At 38.9% G+C, this 18,171-nt stretch overlaps 3 protein-coding genes across 3 annotated transcripts; 2 read left to right on the top strand and 1 right to left on the bottom strand.

The window, feature by feature from the left end:
• Positions 1-561: 561 nt before the first annotated feature.
• LOC132186933 (probable inactive receptor kinase At5g67200) lies at positions 562-4,074 on the bottom strand. The gene is made up of 2 exons (XM_059601054.1): positions 2,566-4,074; positions 562-1,472 (listed from the first exon to the last, which is right to left on the bottom strand). Exons 1-2 carry the CDS (start codon positions 3,941-3,943, stop codon positions 913-915), a joined length of 1,938 nt encoding a protein of 645 aa, XP_059457037.1. The 5' UTR covers positions 3,944-4,074; the 3' UTR covers positions 562-912.
• A 2,784-nt stretch (positions 4,075-6,858) lies between these two features.
• LOC132187570 (protein IRX15-LIKE) lies at positions 6,859-8,210 on the top strand. The gene has a single exon (XM_059601920.1). The coding sequence runs from the start codon at positions 7,023-7,025 to the stop codon at positions 7,968-7,970; it is 948 nt and encodes a 315-aa protein (XP_059457903.1). The 5' UTR covers positions 6,859-7,022; the 3' UTR covers positions 7,971-8,210.
• A 3,485-nt stretch (positions 8,211-11,695) lies between these two features.
• On the top strand, positions 11,696-16,595 carry LOC132187592 (polyadenylate-binding protein 4-like). The gene is made up of 9 exons (XM_059601947.1): positions 11,696-12,217; positions 12,770-12,888; positions 13,013-13,669; positions 13,779-13,856; positions 13,983-14,072; positions 14,528-14,665; positions 15,396-15,557; positions 15,676-15,879; positions 16,070-16,595. Exons 1-9 carry the CDS (start codon positions 11,977-11,979, stop codon positions 16,307-16,309), a joined length of 1,929 nt encoding a protein of 642 aa, XP_059457930.1. The 5' UTR covers positions 11,696-11,976; the 3' UTR covers positions 16,310-16,595.
• The last annotated feature ends 1,576 nt before the right edge of the window (positions 16,596-18,171 follow it).

Raw genomic sequence — 18,171 nt, forward strand, 5'->3', positions numbered from 1 at the left:
TATGACAAGCTAATGGAATATGTTATAGGAGCCAGCAGCCTGGAAAGGCTCTACGTCTCGTTTGCAACGGCTGCCTCCTGCTGCAACGTATCAATTAAATCTACAAGTTAGCTCATCTCCTCCAGCAGCAGATTGACACAGGCAATTTCTCTGCTGATGGAACTATCACATCTAGAAGACTAGACCTACGTCCACAGCAGGAATTTGCCGATATTCACCTTCGCCTGCCATCCCGACCCACATCGGCTCCAGCATCCAACCATGAGCATTTAGGACCACAAAATGCTGGCTGCCACCCGTCACCTCTTCAGCCCCACCATCACCACCACTGGCACCAACTGCCATGCCACTTCCAATACTGTTGTCAACATCCTGCTTGCATGCTCAGATATCATGTGAGAGCCTGTTTTCTGGTTCCTAGCTTGTGGACCATCAAACACAATAAAACTTTATGCAGCAATTTTTCTGGTAAGGTACTGCAGCTAAAAACTGTCCAAAGGGTAGACACATTTGAATGTAATTTACCTTCCCCATTGTAAGAGGTGCATTTTGACCAGCATAATCAAACGGTGCCAAAACCAAAAATAGCTTCTATAAAATCGTGATTTATCCACCATATAGAATTACAGCAAGACAGAAATTTCTTATAAACTGGGATGTAACTTTTTTATAGGTCGTAGGATCTCCAAGTACTCAGTTTTTAAGAAATTTCTGTTCATTACAACAGGGGATTGTATAAAAGTAAAGTAAAATTCCTTAAGCTTAGCCCCATAGATAAGTTGATCAAACTAATTCTCCCCCCTTGTATGATTCGTTTGGTGCTCTTAGGTACCCTTCCGAAGTATACGGTTGGCTTTGCCTATCACCCTGATTATCTTCTTTGAACCCCAATCGTGTAAACCCAGAGAAAAACTACGAAAATCCAAGAGATGCATTATCTTCTACCATCACGCTCTCCTTGATCTCCTGTATCATCTTCAAAACTTGCCACATTGTTGGCCTTTGTTCTGGGGATGTCAGACTACAAATGCAAGCAACCTCAGTAAGCATTCCGAGTCTGTTGTCTTCACAGCCATCATCTTCCCTCATTGCTCTGACCCAATTAGGCACATCTGTGGGCACAAGGAATGGGTGTTTTGAGGGATGTTTACCGGTCAAAAGCTCCAATAGAAGGATGCCAAAGGAATAGACATCAGACTTGGGAGTGGCTTGGCTGCTGGACCTGCGGGTCTCAGGGGCTTTGTAGCCTGCAGAATTGGGATCTTCATTAGAAGACGAGTCTGCAAAGACCGCAAGGCAATAGTCTGTGACACAGGCCTCAAAGTCAGCTCCAAGGAGAACATTTGAGGACTTCAGGTTGCCGTGAATCAACCTGGACGTTTGGTGGATGTAAGCAAGGCCTTGTGCCACATCTTCAGCTATCTTTAAGCATGATGTCCAGTGGAGAGGCTTTGCTCTGGTTGATTTGGACCCTATACACAATTTGCAATTATTAGTCACAAACAATGAATCAACAATACGGTAAATTACCAAACTTTTAAGATAAGTGCTGATTTATCATGGTATCAAAGTAAAGGTCGTCTCTATCATTCACCTCAAATTTAATTAAATATTCGAAGTGTTAGAGTCTCATCTATTAATTAATGGCTTGAGCTCACAATGATGAAGAATGTTAAAATATTAATTAAACATTGAGCCTCCAGACGAAGGAGAATATTAATATTAATTAAATGATTAAACTCATCATTTCCTATAAACTTAAACATGAATTCATCTAACACCGGAACAAAAGGGCCAAATATATGTATTCAAAGGGAGAAATATTCCATTCAATTATAAAATCCAAATGGGAGACTTGGGGAGAGTTTGCACGACAATTTTAGATATCTCTGGCCTCATATCTCTTGAAAGGCATCCCAGAAAGATGTAAAGAAGCCAACTTTATTCATTTTAGAGAAGCTTAAAATTGTAAAGAACGAAAGTGATGGGTTTTCATCAAAACAAAATCCCAAGATCTGCCCCATGCAGACTGTAATCATGATTGAGAACCATTCACACAACCACAAAAGAGAGCAAGATATAAAGGTTGCGTTAATGCAAAGAGTTCTTTTTTTCTTCGAAAAATAAAATCCTCTTCGTTGATGATATAAAAATGGATTCACATAGCAAGATTACGTTGTAAACTGTAAAAATAAACACCTAAGGAAGTCTGATAAACATCTCCCTATATATATATATATATATATATATACCAACAACCCCCTCTTCTGATGTTATTAGACTGATACGCTTACATGCACACGTGTACTCGCATTCAAAATATCCCCGATGCTACCTCATGAAGATCACAAAGGGACCATTTATTTCTTCGCATTAATTAAGGAAATCTAACCTACGCCTAAGTACTCTTCCGTGATTGTCGTTAGTGGAACATAACTTTGCCAGTTGGCCCTACCACTCCACCGGGCGGTCCGAACAAACGAAACACCAACAAAAACACCTGAGTCAAACCACCGAGTGAACTCAGTGACTCAGAAACATATGACAGAAAGCTTTTTTACTCACCGTGAATGAGATTCAAGAGACTGCCGTTGGGTTGGTAGTCGTAGATCACGAGCCTTTCTCCTTTGGCCTGGAAGAAAGCTCTGATGGGGACCAAGTTGGGGTGGCGGAGCCCACTCACGGCGTCCATGTGGCGCTCGAACACGTGGCCGCTCGTGACCGCGGTCTTGTTCGCGTCCAGCCTCTTCACTGTCAAGATCAGACGGTTGTCCAGCACCGCCTTATACGTGGTACCCACCGAGCCCCTCCCGAGCAGCTCCGCCGAGGCTCTCATCAGCTGCTCCAACGTGTAAAGCTCCGCCTCTCCTCTACAGAACACCAAGTCCCCACTCTTCCGCACCCTTTGAACGACGCCGATCTTGTATGTTAACTCATGGCTGTTTTGTTCCACTCGAGCAGCTTGAGTTTCTTCGGCTGTCGGGCTAAACGCCGGCGTTGAGGGGGGTTTAGAGCTTTTTTCTTGGCTGCTCTGTTTCTTGACCAGGCCGAGAACGCAGAGAAGAGAGGCGATGAGGACGGAGACTCCGATCGAAAACCCTAGAACGAGTCCAATGCTCTTGTGCTTCCTCGGAGACGGCGGAGGAAGAACCACAACCACGCCTTGGGACTGCATGCTTTGGCCGAGCGGCGAAGTGGCATTTCCTGGAGATCCGAAGAATGGAGAGCGCGACTCATTGCAAGCCTTGTTGATGATCTCGCCGCAGAGGCTAGGGTTCAACTGGAACGACGAAGTGTCAAAGCGCGAGAGAGTGGGGGTCAGTGGTATTGGCCCGGTAAGGTTGTTCCCCGACACGTTTAAGAATCGAAGATAGGACTGGTTCAGCGGAGGGACCGTTCCGTTGAACCCGTTCGACTCGAGCCGCAGCGAGCTGAGCCGGTCCAAGTTCGTTAACCCGACTGGAATAGGCCCGGTGAGATTGTTGTGAGAGAGATCGAGGGTCAGAAGCCGGTGGAGGAGTAGAATCGTCGTAGGGAAAGAGCCAGAGAATAAATTACGGTCCAAGAGAAGGGACTTGAGGTTAAAGAGTCCGGAGAGGTCGGGAATCGGACCGAAGAGTGAGTTGTTGCGGAGGCTAAGGACTCGGAGCTGGTCGAGCCGGGTCAGGGTGTTGGGCGCGAGGGCGCCACGCAGGCCGAACCCTTGAAGAGCGAACCGGACCACCCGGCCCTGCACGCACTTCACGCCCTGCCACTGGCAGTAGTCGAAGCGCTCGTTGAGCGCGTAGAGGAGGCGGTTGTCGAGATCGGCTTTTGATTTGAAAGAGAGAAGCGAAACGGCGTCGGACGGTAGCAGGAGCGAACTGGCAGCCGAGGGTGGAGGTTGCGCAGCCCAGCCGTGGACGGCCACTATAAGGACAGAGAGGCAAGCGAGCAGCTTCATTCTGCTCTCAGCATTGCCTTGAGTGTGATAGTGAGTCACAGTGTGGTGCTGAGCAGCTGGCTTTCTACTGGGAGAGTGGACAGTGGACAGTGGAGAGTCACGTGATAAATGGGGACGCCCTTGGCTTTTGAGGCGAGTGAATTTCTTTTTTTTTAAAAAAATAATAATAATAAATAACAAAATACGTAGGTGGAAAAGTCGTTTTGGTTGGTGGATCTATTTTAAACAGTGGAATGCCAATTTTGGACACACTTATAATATTTTTTGAATTGTATTTTTACATTACATGAAAATATGTTTTCCAAAAAAAAAATAATAAAAATACCTTTCAGGTTGGTTTGAGATGTATTTATTAATTTAATAGTATAAAGGTCTTAAATTTTATGTTTTAACCAACATCACATTATTGTAATAGTATTAATAAATAAAATAGCTTTAAGGTGCGTACCTCTTTGTTGAAGTTTGGTGCACAAAACATCACGTCGAAATTCGAGTACTCTTTGACCTTTCAGCCTCGATGTTGATGCCGTCAACTAGTCAAAAGGCCGGTCACCTTAATGTTTTTTGTTTTTTGTCCGTGTAAGTTTTTTTTGTTTTAATGTTTTTCTAGCCAGAGAAATACATAAACTTAGAGCGTTATTTCAATTTGACTTCAAATTGTTGCAGAAAAAAATATATATATATTAGGTAATTTTTTCAAGAGTAATGGTCCGAGTTTAATTATAATTTTTTTTTTTTTTATATATATAATAGAATAAAATCAACAGCACCTAAACCAAATAGGAGCCACTCATTGTGTTAGGCATAGTAGCACATTAGGTGTTGCTTACTTGAGTTTTTCCATATATGCAATAATAAGGCACTATTACATGTGGACTTTGAGTTCACGTAAAGTATAAATTCAATCGAATAGGTGAGGGTAAGTAGTAAGCACTTCTTCCTTTGAATAATCATGACTTCTACTCATTATTTGCTCCATAAAAAGTCTAATATAGGAATTTCATATAATGTAAAATGAGAAAAACTATAGTAGGGAAAAAAAAAAAAAAAAACAAGAGACCTACATTCAACATTGGTAAGAGTTGAGTATGTGCCTTATTTTTAAAAATAGAGGACCCTCTGCTTTCTTTCTTGAATGAGCAAAGTCGATGCTTTCTTGACCAGAAAGAGGCCACGGAGTCAGTGAGTCCAGAAAGATGATGTGAGTGTGGATTTGCTTGGCAAATGGGAAAATGAATGAATGAATGAATGATAATGGTGAGAGTGCTGGGCCACAAAAGCCTTATAAACCATACAAAGAAGAGAAAGGCTTTCTAATCCAAATTTGTGTTCTTTAGCCAAAAGCACAGACACTGCCAGTTCATGTCAGCTTGCCTTTTCTCCTCAAATGATAGTCCGATGCTTTAGACTAAAATTACCGTTAATCTTGTCCTCTTTTGTATGTTGGCAGTAAAATAAAAGGCAAAGGGTGGAAACTGCTTTTCCTTTCCTTTTTGTATCGTTTTCCTTTTAAGCTAGGGCCCAACCAAAGGGTTATAAACCAATTGAATAAAATAAAACTTGTGGGGACTCGATCCACAACAATTCCACTCTATGTTGTGTTGGGCTTTGAATTTTTCGCTTTAAAAAGAAAAGTTCGGTGGTGAACTCTCTAAGGCGATGGAATGCCAATTGTTTACCAGTTTGGGCTTTGGGATTGAATTGATCAAAGTCCAACTGCATTCCAATTTCTCTACCTTCTCGCTCCATAGCTTCTTGCCTCCTTCTATGTGAGCCCCACCACATGTCATATATATTTAAACACAACTCATTTAATTAAACATAATAGACTTTTTTTTATTATAATACAATATAACCTTTATAACCCGTTTTATTATATATATGGTATTGGGTTGATCCAAACCCAATGAAAAATAGATGGAATTGGAGTATAATTTAAATCATATGAGTTATGTCGATTAATTGTGACTTGTTTACCAATCGTATCTAATTGGATCAGCCCAATCTAACCAAACTTTATTACATTATGATTGAGGTGGAATGTATTATTAAAGAAAAATGACAGAGGTCAATAAGTTTCTTATATTTAGTTCATATTCTCTTACGATTAATTGTTGAATTTGTGAGGTCCACTATTGACTTATGTGAAATCTACATAAATCAATAAATTCAATAATTAATTGTAAAAAAATATGAGTCAAATATAAACAACTTATTAATCCTTAACATTTCTAATTATCAAAACCACGTTGCCCTTATCCTCCTCTGGTGGCATTACCTTTATGGATTGCTTGAACTTCTGCAACAAAATTTGGCCGGAGAAAACAAATTAATTGCTACATCTCCCTGATTCTTATACTTGAGTGTAACAAGGAAAAATACTCATCCTAGTTGACTAGGTTGGCAGTAAAATCGTGGGCTAGCTAGCTAGCTTCATCATGTCACCAAATCCTATTGTTTTTGGATAAACAATCCCTGAAAGTTCTGTCGATTTCCTTTTGACATGTTTTTTCCACATGGAATCTATTGCAGGTAGTTTGTCTCTCTCAAAGGTAACTACTTGTTTAAGAAATTGGAAAAATATTCAAAGAGCTTCCGTAGGAACTAAATCTGAAACGAAGAAGGAAAAGCGACTTCTGGCTTGTAATTAGTTATTGGGTCGCTGCAGCTACATTTCCCCTCCACCTGCTCCGGTCCAACTACCCCTTGAATGGCCTCCTCTTTCTACCACCCATATAGAATTCGACAACCTGCACGAATATCCCATAAAAAAATAAAATAAAATAATTAGGAAGACAAATGGAATTGTCCAATCAAAGTTTATATAGACAACCCAACAAACATGAACAAGGAATAAATAATCATTTTTCATAAAGAAAATGCCACAACCTTAAAGAGGGTGATTGCAGGGTCACCCTCCTATATCCTACACCCATACATTGCTTAACTTTTGTTTGCTTACACCAACATATCTTTAAATCAATCCCCTCTTTCAATTCTCAAGAATCAGTTCAACAGAAGAGAGAGATTTTCTAAACAAATTTCCACTCTCTCTCTCTCTCTTTTTGTGTGTGAAAAGATGAAGAACAACAACAGTAACACAAAGCTAATCCTCCTCCACCCCTACATCCAGAAACAAGGAAGCTCCAACCGACTATGGCTGCTGGCCTTTGTTTCCTTCTTCACGCTTGCATTCCTGCTCACGCTCATCTACACTAGAGAATCCACAAACACGGCAGGCTCTGCCGCCGCCGCGACAATTGGATCCTCCACATTCGGCGGTGCTCCACTTCCAACCACCGTCATCAACACCCTGATCCACTACGCGTCGATATCCAACCACTCGTTCCACATGTCCTACGCGGAGCTGAAGCAAATCTCCGACGTGCTTCGGAAGTGCTCGTCGCCGTGCAACCTCCTCGTGTTCGGCCTCACCCACGAGACCCTTCTCTGGAAAGCCCTCAACCACAACGGCCGGACCGTTTTCATCGACGAGAACCGGTACTACGCCGCCTACGTGGAAGAGAAACACCCGGAAATCGACGCCTACGACGTGCAGTACACGACGAAGCTGAGCGACCTGCACGAGCTCGTAGCTTCAACGAAGAAACAGATTCGAAACGAGTGCCGTCCGGTGCAAAATCTGTTGTTCTCCGAGTGCAAGCTTGGCCTTAACGACCTCCCCAACCACGTGTACGAGGTGGACTGGGATGTCATATTGGTGGACGGGCCACGCGGGGAGTGGCCGGACGCGCCGGGTCGGATGTCGCCGATATTCACCGCCGGCGTGCTAGCGAGGAGCAAGAAGAGCGGGAATGCGAAGACGCACGTGCTTGTGCATGACTTCTATGGGGACGTGGAGAGGGTTTGTGGGGATGAGTTTCTGTGCAGAGAGAATTTGGTGGAGGCGAGTGAGATGCTTGGGCATTATGTTTTGGAGAGAATGGATGAAAATAGCTTCGACTTCTGTCGCAACATGAGTACTACTACAGCACCAAAAGCAGCTGCAGCTTCATCTTCCTCCTAGCTATTTGATCCTATTTCATTCTTCTCATCTCCATCATCTTCATAATCAGTATAGTACTCCCAGTCGTGGGTCAATCGCATAAAGTGGTGAACAAAGTGGATATTTATGATCATTTTGATCTTATTAAGAACTTGTTTCTTGGGTGGGGTATGTAAAAAATAATTCTTTTGGCATTGCAATCCGCAATTTCATTCAATTGAAAGTTCTGCTTTTTCCAATATTATTACTGGTTTTTTTTTTTCCCCTTTTTTTGGCGTGTATCGTTTTATTACATGGAATTGCAACAAGGATATATAACGGATAAAAGTGCACTTCAAATTGGGTTAATTAAGTTTATATAATATCATCCTTGCATAGAAGAAGAGGAATTCAAAACTATTTTGGACCCGTGTAAATTTCAACGTACTACAAATTAATGAACCCTAAAATTGTATTGTTTGGGGGAAAATCTTTTACAAAATTGCAAGATTGCACAACATGAATATATGTAGGATCATTTGTATGGGCTGCACATGAACTCTTCAAGCATTTGGTTGACTAAGAATTTGTTTGGCATTGCGATCTCATAAATAAAAACTACATTTTAAAACTAAATTGCAGAAAATTGATTGTTTAATATTGAATTTTTAAAAAATTGTGATTTGAAAACGAAAAAATAGTTTGTGTTTTCAAATTGTAGGTAAGGAAGTGCTTTTTGAAAGTCAAACCGTAATTTTGCCAAACACTTAGTTGCGTTTCTAAAAGTCTTTTCTTTTTCTTTTTTAATCGTAAACCCAAGAGAAGCGTGATTAATTTATAATGTAGCAGCCACAAAATAGATCCGGATTCTCTCCTGTCTATAATGGACAGAACCAGATCATCTCTAGTCCAAAATGGACTAGAGAGTATCTACTTCATGGCTAGGATTAATTATTTAAAGAAATCTTAGGTCCACAAATGATATATCGGTATTCATAATAAAAAAATATTATTTAAGGTTTTAAATTAATTAATTAAAAAAAAACAAAAAAAAAGGTTGGCTGGCCACCCCCAACTTAATTACAAAATGGGGCCATGGGGGTGACTGAACCACCCTGAGGGCATATATATATATAGTTCGGCCACCCCCTATTTTGCAAGTTGGGGGTGGCCATTGGGCCAACCGCTACCCAAAATCGGGTGGGTAGCCACCCCATTCTTTTCTATTTTTTTTTTAAAAAAAAACTTAAATAATATTTTATTATTATTTTTATTATAAGTAATTGTGTCTCATTTGTGGCCCTATGCATTTTTAAAAATCATGTTTTTTTTTAAAAAAAAAAAAAATCACAAACCTAAGAGAAGCATGATTAATTAATAATGTAGCAATTACAAAATGAATCCGGATCCTCTCCCATCCATAATAGCTCTCCAATCCAAAATAGATTAGAAAATATTCACTTCATGGATATGGTTTCTTTAAATAAATCTTAGGTCTACAAATGAGACACCGGCATTCATAATAAAAAATAATAAAATATTATTTAAGATTTTAAAAAAATTAATTAATTAAAAAAAAAAAGTTGGCTGGCCACCCCCAACTTAATTGCAAAATAGGGGTGGCCGAACCACCCCCAAAAGCCAACCCTATATATATATATATATGGTGCAGCCACCCCCCATTTTGCAAGTTGGGGGTGGTTGGCTGGCCATTGCTATCCAAAATGGGGTGGGTTTGTGGGTAGCCACCCCATTCTTTTTTATTTTTTTTAAAACCTTAAATAATATTTTATTATAAGTAATTGTGTCTCATTTGTAACCCTATAATATAAATGCCCTTCAATTCATTATGGAACAGAATCCTCTTCCGTTCAAATAAATTAGAGAATATCCCGTTAGTTATAATTGATGAGTATTTTTGTATTTTCACTTTTTTGATGGGACAAAAATACCTCTTCATTATAATTAACCGGATATTTTGAATATCCTAACTTCACAAAATACAGTATGCAGTTCTTCTTGTCATTACTTTTAATTAATTATTCGTTGTATACCAAATTGCAATCACTTCATCAATTAATAAAACAAGAAATCCAGGTTGGCTCAAAAGTAGGCACACCCACTCATGGAAGTTGGGCCAAGGAGCGTGGAAAACTTGGATGATTCAGCCCACCAGCCCACCACATAATAACACTAATTTATTTGTCTACACATTACAGGAAAACTACTTTGCTAAAAGAAAATTACTTTCTATTGATAGGGCAACAACAATACAATTATATGCTGTTGATCATCCTGGTTGTTGAAGAAAGACTTTTTTTTTGTGCACAACTATTCTCTTTAATTATGTTGCTGATACTTGTAGCATCAATATTATTAGAAATTTTTGCATGCATCGGATAGGGAATGAGATAGAAGATTTAAAGTTTTGAGGTATTCAGACAGCTATTCGAACATGTATTATAAACCTTGTAACATGCATGCACTTTTAAAGTCATTGATTTGTGCTGAGGGAAACAAAAAGCCATTGATTTGTGAATGATATTGTCTCCATAATGTAGAGATTCTTGGTTGAAATCATTTACACACAATGCACATCTTTCTTTTTTTTTTTTTTTCAATAATATTTCTTTAATTTATAAGTCAAAAAAATATCTAACAGCTTTATTATTTATTATGATAATAACGTTTTTAGGGACTAAATACAATATGAAAACTTTTGATTGCCGCATCATTAAGAAACCACAATTATTACTTTTTTTTTTTTTTAAAAAAAAAACAGGTTATTCAGATTTTATTATTTGAATGTGCAATTTAGGAGTATCCACTAATTTAAGATCTAGACATTATAATATTTGAAAAAACCCACTTGATTTTACCTTGTTATCAAATTACGAGTGGCAATTTGTGTTAGCGTGTCGGGTTCAGATCGTGTCAAGACATGGATATAAATCCATAAAAGTTAACACTAATCCGACTTATTTAATTAAACATATTAAACCCCTTGAATTTAATCCGTTGATTTTGTGTTAAGTTTGTATATCGTGTCAAATTTTTTATTTTTTTTTTAACTTGAAGTATGTTTGGTACAGATAATAATAATAATAGTTATTCTTTTAAGAATATGAATGACTATTAATAGGAAAATAATGGGTTAGAATGGAATGACCATTCATATTATTTAGTTTTGTGACAACCCATGATTCTTTTACTATAATTACATCAAATTTTTTAAAATGTTCAAATTTATAAATAAATAAATAATATTAATTTAAAAGAAAACACATGCAAAACATGTTTTGGTGGCCGAGAACCCTAGCAGAACATTGTGGATGGACAAGACCATCCTCGAGCCATGATAGTGGTTGACTACCCTAGATTGCTTTGAATTTTTTCTATTTTTATAATAAATGTTAGGTCTATTATCTTCAATGAATGGTAAAATAGCCATTTCCGGAATTATTATTTTATAGTAATAAAAATTATATTATATTAATCAATTTCGTATACTAACGTGTCAGGTTAGGTTCGGATTATATCGAATATTTAGGTTAATCTATATATGCCTAAAAATTATGACACTATGAGCAAACTAGATTAAAAATGGTGACACAAGCTGCCATAGAAAAAAGAGGTAAAAATACTAGGAGCATCACAAGCGGTTAAACGTCAGGTGGGGGCCACAGAAAGATCTAACGGTGGGGATATCTGCATATAGGATTTTGCTAGGGTTTGGTGGCACATCTGGTGCGAGTGTATAAAAGCAAAACCATTTCTTACACAGAGCGGTGCGGTGCCGCCATTGCAGCCCTGCCCTCTCTCGCTATCCTCTGTCATTTTTCTTTTCATCTATCACCGTGTGAGGTCGTATCTCCGGCCACTTTATCCTCTTTATCCACAAAAAGCACAAAAAACACAAATCTTTCAAAAACAAAAACACAAACACAAGGTTTCCTACGTTTTGTTCGGTAGTTTAAGAAAAAATTTACAGAAAAAATTTACAGAAAAAAAGGAGAAGGAGGCAGAGATATATAGGTGAATTTACGAGATGGCCCAAGTGCAAGTGCAGCCTCAGCCTCCGGTTTCAAACGGCGTCGTCAGCAACGGAGTGGGCCAGTTCGTGTCCACTTCGTTGTACGTCGGAGATCTTGACCAGAATGTAACCGACTCGCAGCTCTACGACTTTTTCAGCCAAATGGGTCAGGTGATCTCGGTCCGGGTCTGCAGGGACCTGAGCACCCGGCGGTCACTGGGCTACGGTTATGTCAATTACAGCAACCCCCAAGAAGGTTAATCTCCTTTTCTCTTTGGTTTATGTGTCGTTTACTGTGAAATGTTTGTAAAGTTGAAAGCTTTATGTGTTTTTTGTTTTTGGGTGTCTTTTGGGTAAGGAATAATGGAGGTCTGGATTGTGAATTTTGAGTGTAAAAGTGCATTTTTTGATTACGTAGTGTGCCATGTGCTCATATTTGCTACTAGTTAGATGATACGATGTTTAGTTTAATATCATCTCCGGAGTTTCGTTATGATGTACATCCAATGGCACCAATCAACTTCATAATTTAAGCTAGTTTATGGGTTAAGCCTGCCGTTTGCGTTGATTTGAAACTATGGTTAGCTGCTGTTGTTAATATAGTTTGCATTGCCATTGTTAATCCAGTTCTGGGCATGAGCGTTTATATGTTGAACTTGAATGGGATACTCACCCCAACTAAACCCAAGTCACTTCAACTACTTAGGGTTGGCAACATGATATGGTGTAGCGGCTAATTTTTTGTGCTGCTTAATGCATGTCTTTATTTTATGTAATTTGCCTTATACATTATGGTTGTTGGTAACAGCGGCACGAGCATTGGATGCTTTGAATTTTACTCCTCTCAATGGCAAGCCAATTAGAATTATGTATTCTTATCGAGACCCTAGCATTCGCAAAAGTGGAACAGGGAATATATTTATTAAGGTACTTCAATTTTAAGATTTTGGTGGTTATGTGCTTGGCATGGCACCCTACTAGTTTTAATGGGTGTTTTTTTGTTTTTAATTATGGACGAATCTAATGTCTGGCTTTTGATTTTGTTATGAAGAATTTGGACAAGGCCATTGACAACAAAGCACTGCATGAGACATTTTCATCATTCGGGAATATCTTATCTTGCAAGATAGCTACTGATCAGTCAGGTCAGTCTAAAGGATATGGTTTTGTGCAATTTGATAATGAGGAGGCTGCTAAAAATGCCATCGAAAAGCTGAATGGCATGCTATTGAATGACAAACAAGTTTTTGTTGGACCCTTTCTTCGTAAGCACGAGAGAGAGTCTGCTACAGATAAAAACAAATTCAACAATGTGTATGTCAAGAATTTGTCAGAATCAACCTCTGACGAAGATCTGAAGAATTGTTTTGGGGAATATGGAACTATTACCAGTGCTGTCGTTATGAGAGATGCAGATGGAAAATCTAAATGTTTTGGATTTGTCAACTTTGAGAACTCAGATGATGCTGCTCGAGCTGTTGAAGCTCTCAATGGGAAGAAGTTTGAAGATAAGGAGTGGTATGTTGGGAAAGCCCAGAAAAAATCTGAAAGAGAGCTTGAATTGAAAGGGGGGGTTGAGCAAAATTTGAAGGAGAAGGTTGACAAATATGAAGGACTGAATTTATATGTTAAAAACCTGGATGATAGCCTCACTGATGATAAGCTAAGGGAATTGTTCTCAGAATTTGGTACAATTACTTCGTGCAAGGTTTGTCGGTAGTCCCTTGATAGCAAATTCATCCTGTTCAAAGTGGTGTGTATCTTCTTTTCTATTTGGTAGCTAATCTCTCTCTCTCTCTCTCTCTCTTGTTTAATAGGTTATGTGTGATCCTAATGGTATGAGTAGAGGATCGGGATTTGTTGCCTTCTCTACTGCTGAAGAAGCATCTCGAGCTGTGAGTTGATTTTCTTGTCTGAATTGCGCGTATTCTCTTTATAAACATATTTTCCTGGTCTTATTCTTTCGCACCATTGTATTTCATTTTTAATTATATTGCTGATTTCTCTTTTTATGGTTGTAGCTCCTGGAGATGAATGGTAAAATGGTTGTTAGCAAACCACTGTATGTTGCCCTTGCACAACGGAAGGAAGATAGAAAAGCAAAGTTGCAGGTATTCCCTTTTTTTTTTAATTGGCAAGTAACTTGGCACTCCATGGGTTTTGGACTTGTGAAGTTAACTACCATCCCATTCTTATGGGGCTGAAGTACCATTTGAGCTAAAGCGGTGCATGTTTTTTTTTTTTTTTTGGAAGAATGCTACTATATTGGTGGATTCCGAGGATCTCTGGTGGCTAAAAATCATTGGAAAATGTTTGATGAACCCATATAGTTTTAATGGCGTTGGCTATGAATGCTCTTCCTGCAACACTTTTTGTCGTTGTGACACATAAAAAAGGAAGGGTTGCAACAAACAATTGTATTTTTATTCTGGCCGATACTAGGTTTTTCTTTATGGTTTTTGGATAACAAGTGATTCTTAGTTCATACGACATTTCTTTCCTGTCAAAGGCTGGTCTTGTAGCAATAGGTTGCTTGCTAAGATACTGTTTTATTGTCTCTGTGCAGGCTCAGTTTTCACAAATTCGTCCTGCTGCAGTGACAATTCCTGTTGCCCCTCGTATGCCCTTATATCAGCCAGGTGCTCCAGGTCTTGGACAGCAACTATTCTATGGTCAAGGCCCTCCAGCTATTATGCCTCCTCAAGTAATTGCTATTTTCTGCTGTCAATGACTTCTTTTCTATGTCCACACATGGGAAAGTTCTTTTAAACTTATTTTCCCCTATTTATTCTTCCAAGTACTGTTTGCTTGATTATTACATGGTTCATTATATATTCCGTTCTATATGCTTTACCTGTATATTTCTTACATTGGGTGCCTTTATTTTGTCCCTCTTTTCATTGCATTGCTGAAGTTATTTCAGTTACGCTTGCTCCTTGATTTATAACAATGTATTTTATGTGTACACGCACACACACATCTCTCTCTCTCTCTCTCTCTGTGTACACACACAGACGTATTATAAGGTTTTTTTTTGTTGGATACTTGCTGTATGGTGACTATGGTTCATTTTTTCACCTTATGTTATGTTGGTTTTTTGTCTTTTCAGTAATTTTTAGCTGATAAGTTATTGTATTTATTGGTAAATGTATTGGCTCATTTGAGTAGATGAGATAAATAAATGTTAGTTTCCTGTTCTGTTCACCCCTGCCCTGCAGCCATGTGGCACTCCCATAAGTTGTCCTCGTTGGTTACTATATTGGCCCTAATCTCCTTATGATGATACTATTGTTCCTTGACCATGATGTTGCTTTACCCCCCTCCCCCTCCCCACTTTATATTGTTCTGCAAGTTTGAGAAACCTCCTCCTAGAGTCACATTACCATTATACATCTAAATGTCAGCAAGTGATCCTCGTACTATAAATATTTCAGCCTGGATTTGGGTATCAGCAGCAATTAGTCCCTGGGATGAGGCCAAATTTTTTTGTCCCAATGGTCCAACCAGGTCAGCAGAACCAGCGTCCAGGTGGCAGGCGATCGGGAGGAGGGATGGGACAACAAAACCAGCAAGCACTCCCACTAATGCAGCCGCAGGTGGGTGCTAATCTGTCATTTAACTGTTCTAGTTCTTGATATATCTTGAGAAGCATATATTAATATTGCTTATTAATATTGTAACCTGTTTCTTTTTCATACTGATGTTTGGTAACAGATGCTTCCTAGGGGACGTGCCTATCGCTACCCTCCTGGTCGTAACATGCCTGATGTTTCCATGACTGGTGTTCCTGGGGGTATGCTCTCTATTCCGTATAACATGGGTGGAATGACATTTAGAGATGATTCATTTTCACAATCCATGGGAACTGGGGCTTTGGCTACTGCACTTGCTAATTCACTACCTGAGCAGCAGAGGACAGTAAGTTTTGTTCGTTTTTTATTTTTTAGTTCATTGCAATAGTTGGCTGGGTTGCTTTTTACTTGAGTATTTTATTTTTGTGGTGATGATGCTTCAATGTTATATATCATTTATGTATTTAAACAATTATTATGGTAAAAGTCGCCAATCGTTTTAACCAAAATATATGTTTTATTATTTTTGTGTGCAGTTGCTGGGTGAAAATTTATACCCACTTGTGGACCAGTTGGAGCATGAAAATGCAGCAAAGGTGACGGGCATGCTCCTGGAGATGGACCAGACTGAGGTTTTGCATTTACTGGAATCACCAGAGGCCTTAAAAGTGAAGGTTTCTGAGGCCATGGAGGTTTTAAGGAATGTCAATCAGCAGCAGCAAGTCAATAGTCCGAATGATCAGATGGCCTCATTGTCACTCAGTGACGTTTCTTGAGTTTTGTAGGTGGGGTCGGTCTGGCTATGAGTTAGCTAGCAGTTTACCTTTTATTAAGCCCTTGATTTAAACTTAAGCTGTTTTGTCTGTCTTTTGATGCTGTTAAATACAGGGTTTTTTCCTTCTTTTTTTTTTTTTTTTTTTAAAGAATAAGACGGTTGTTTTAAACTGATATTGAACCTACTGGTATCGTGGCATTAAATTGCTCTCCCCTGGCACCTATTATGAGTTTTGTAATCGTTTTGCATGCCTTTATGCTGATATGCCTTTTCTGCATTATCATTAAGTCAACTTATTATTTTTGGGTCCAGCAGGAAATTATGCAATTGGTTTACGTATAATATCTAGATGCGGGTTACTTCATTCAAGTTTTCGTGTCAGTTCCATTTCTGCTTTTATGAATTGCAACTATTATTTTTGGCGACAAGAGCAATGAATGCAGCTCTTTTGTCAGTCAGCAATCTGAAGCTGCCAAACAACTCCCGGTTCTCATGGTTGATTGGAAATGGTGGGTGAAAGCTTTTGTTTTTTGGAGGTTACAATCACTAAGCCAATCAATTTTTTCCTTGGGAATCTTTAGTGGGGTTGGAATTTTGGGTTTTCTAGCGGAGCAATAGCCCTGTCATGGGCTAGCTTTTGCCGAAGGAAGATGAGCCCATGTATGTCTTGTCCAATCCTAACCAGGACTAATCTTGGTAAAAGGGTGTCTCATCAAGGAAAGAGGAAGGAAAGGGTTGGGGACCATAAATTATTCAATACCTAGGCAAGAAAAGTAATCCTTCATATGGCTCTCATCTCACTTTCTCTTCTCTATAAATCCCCTCTTCCTTGGTCGGTGCGTCTCCAACTACCATGCGCGGCTGTTAGGACCACCCGACCTCTAGGTTAGAGAGATTTGATGGGCAAATTGTTTTTAGATTGATGTGATAGCATTTATTGCACTACCACAATGATAAAGTTTTTTGCACCGCCAGAACAATAAAGTTTTTGGGGGTCCTTGACTAGACATTACCACATCGAGCATAGATAGTGTACCACATCGAGCATAGATGGTGAGAGTAAAATAGAAGTGTTTCTGAGACAAGAAATACTATCTCTTCCATGATTGAGGAATCTAATTTTATACATTCAACCTTCGTTATTTTACAATTTCAAGAAACATAATTGTACTCTATTTGGACCACTTTTTGCTTGATCTTAATTAATAAACCTTATCCTTTAGGACATTTAGGGCAGGTAAGGCTATTATCCCATTATGTTGCTATTATACTTTTTGTGTGCATTGCCTAAAAATTGGTGTTCTTGATACCGTGTTTGTTTCATAAGAAAGTGCAATTTTGCTCGAGTAATTATGAAATTTCTAAAAACTATGAGAACGGCTGAAATCTCCATGTTTTACTAGATGATCCTATATTAAGTTTGAAGATTTTTAGTAGAACATACAGATTTGTTTAGAAAAACTTAGTAAAATTCTTCTTCTTTTTTCTTTTTGTTGGATGACTCAGTTATTTTCATTGATCACAACATAGGTTCCAATTACAACCAGAGAAAAAAGCAAACAACCTAACTACCAAGATTGACTACTATCAATACAATAGAGAACTCAACTTGCTTCTCAATGCAGAATATCAAGATCAAGCCCCCAACTTCCACAGAGAGCAATATTTACACCATTATACCTTGATATTGTGCCACCAGTAAGTGGCCGGTGCTGTAAACCAACTACATCATTTAAAAATATCATCCTTTTGAAGCATATTCTTTCAATTAATATTATACGTTAACTTCAGAAAATCCATCTGATTCTCTGCTGACAAAAGAAATCCAGGGAGAGAGAGAGAGAGAGATGATGGCTTTCTTGG

The sequence above is a fragment of the Corylus avellana genome, chromosome ca7, assembly GCF_901000735.1.
Source record: "Corylus avellana chromosome ca7, CavTom2PMs-1.0".
In the NCBI taxonomy this organism is placed as follows: Eukaryota; Viridiplantae; Streptophyta; class Magnoliopsida; order Fagales; family Betulaceae; genus Corylus; species Corylus avellana.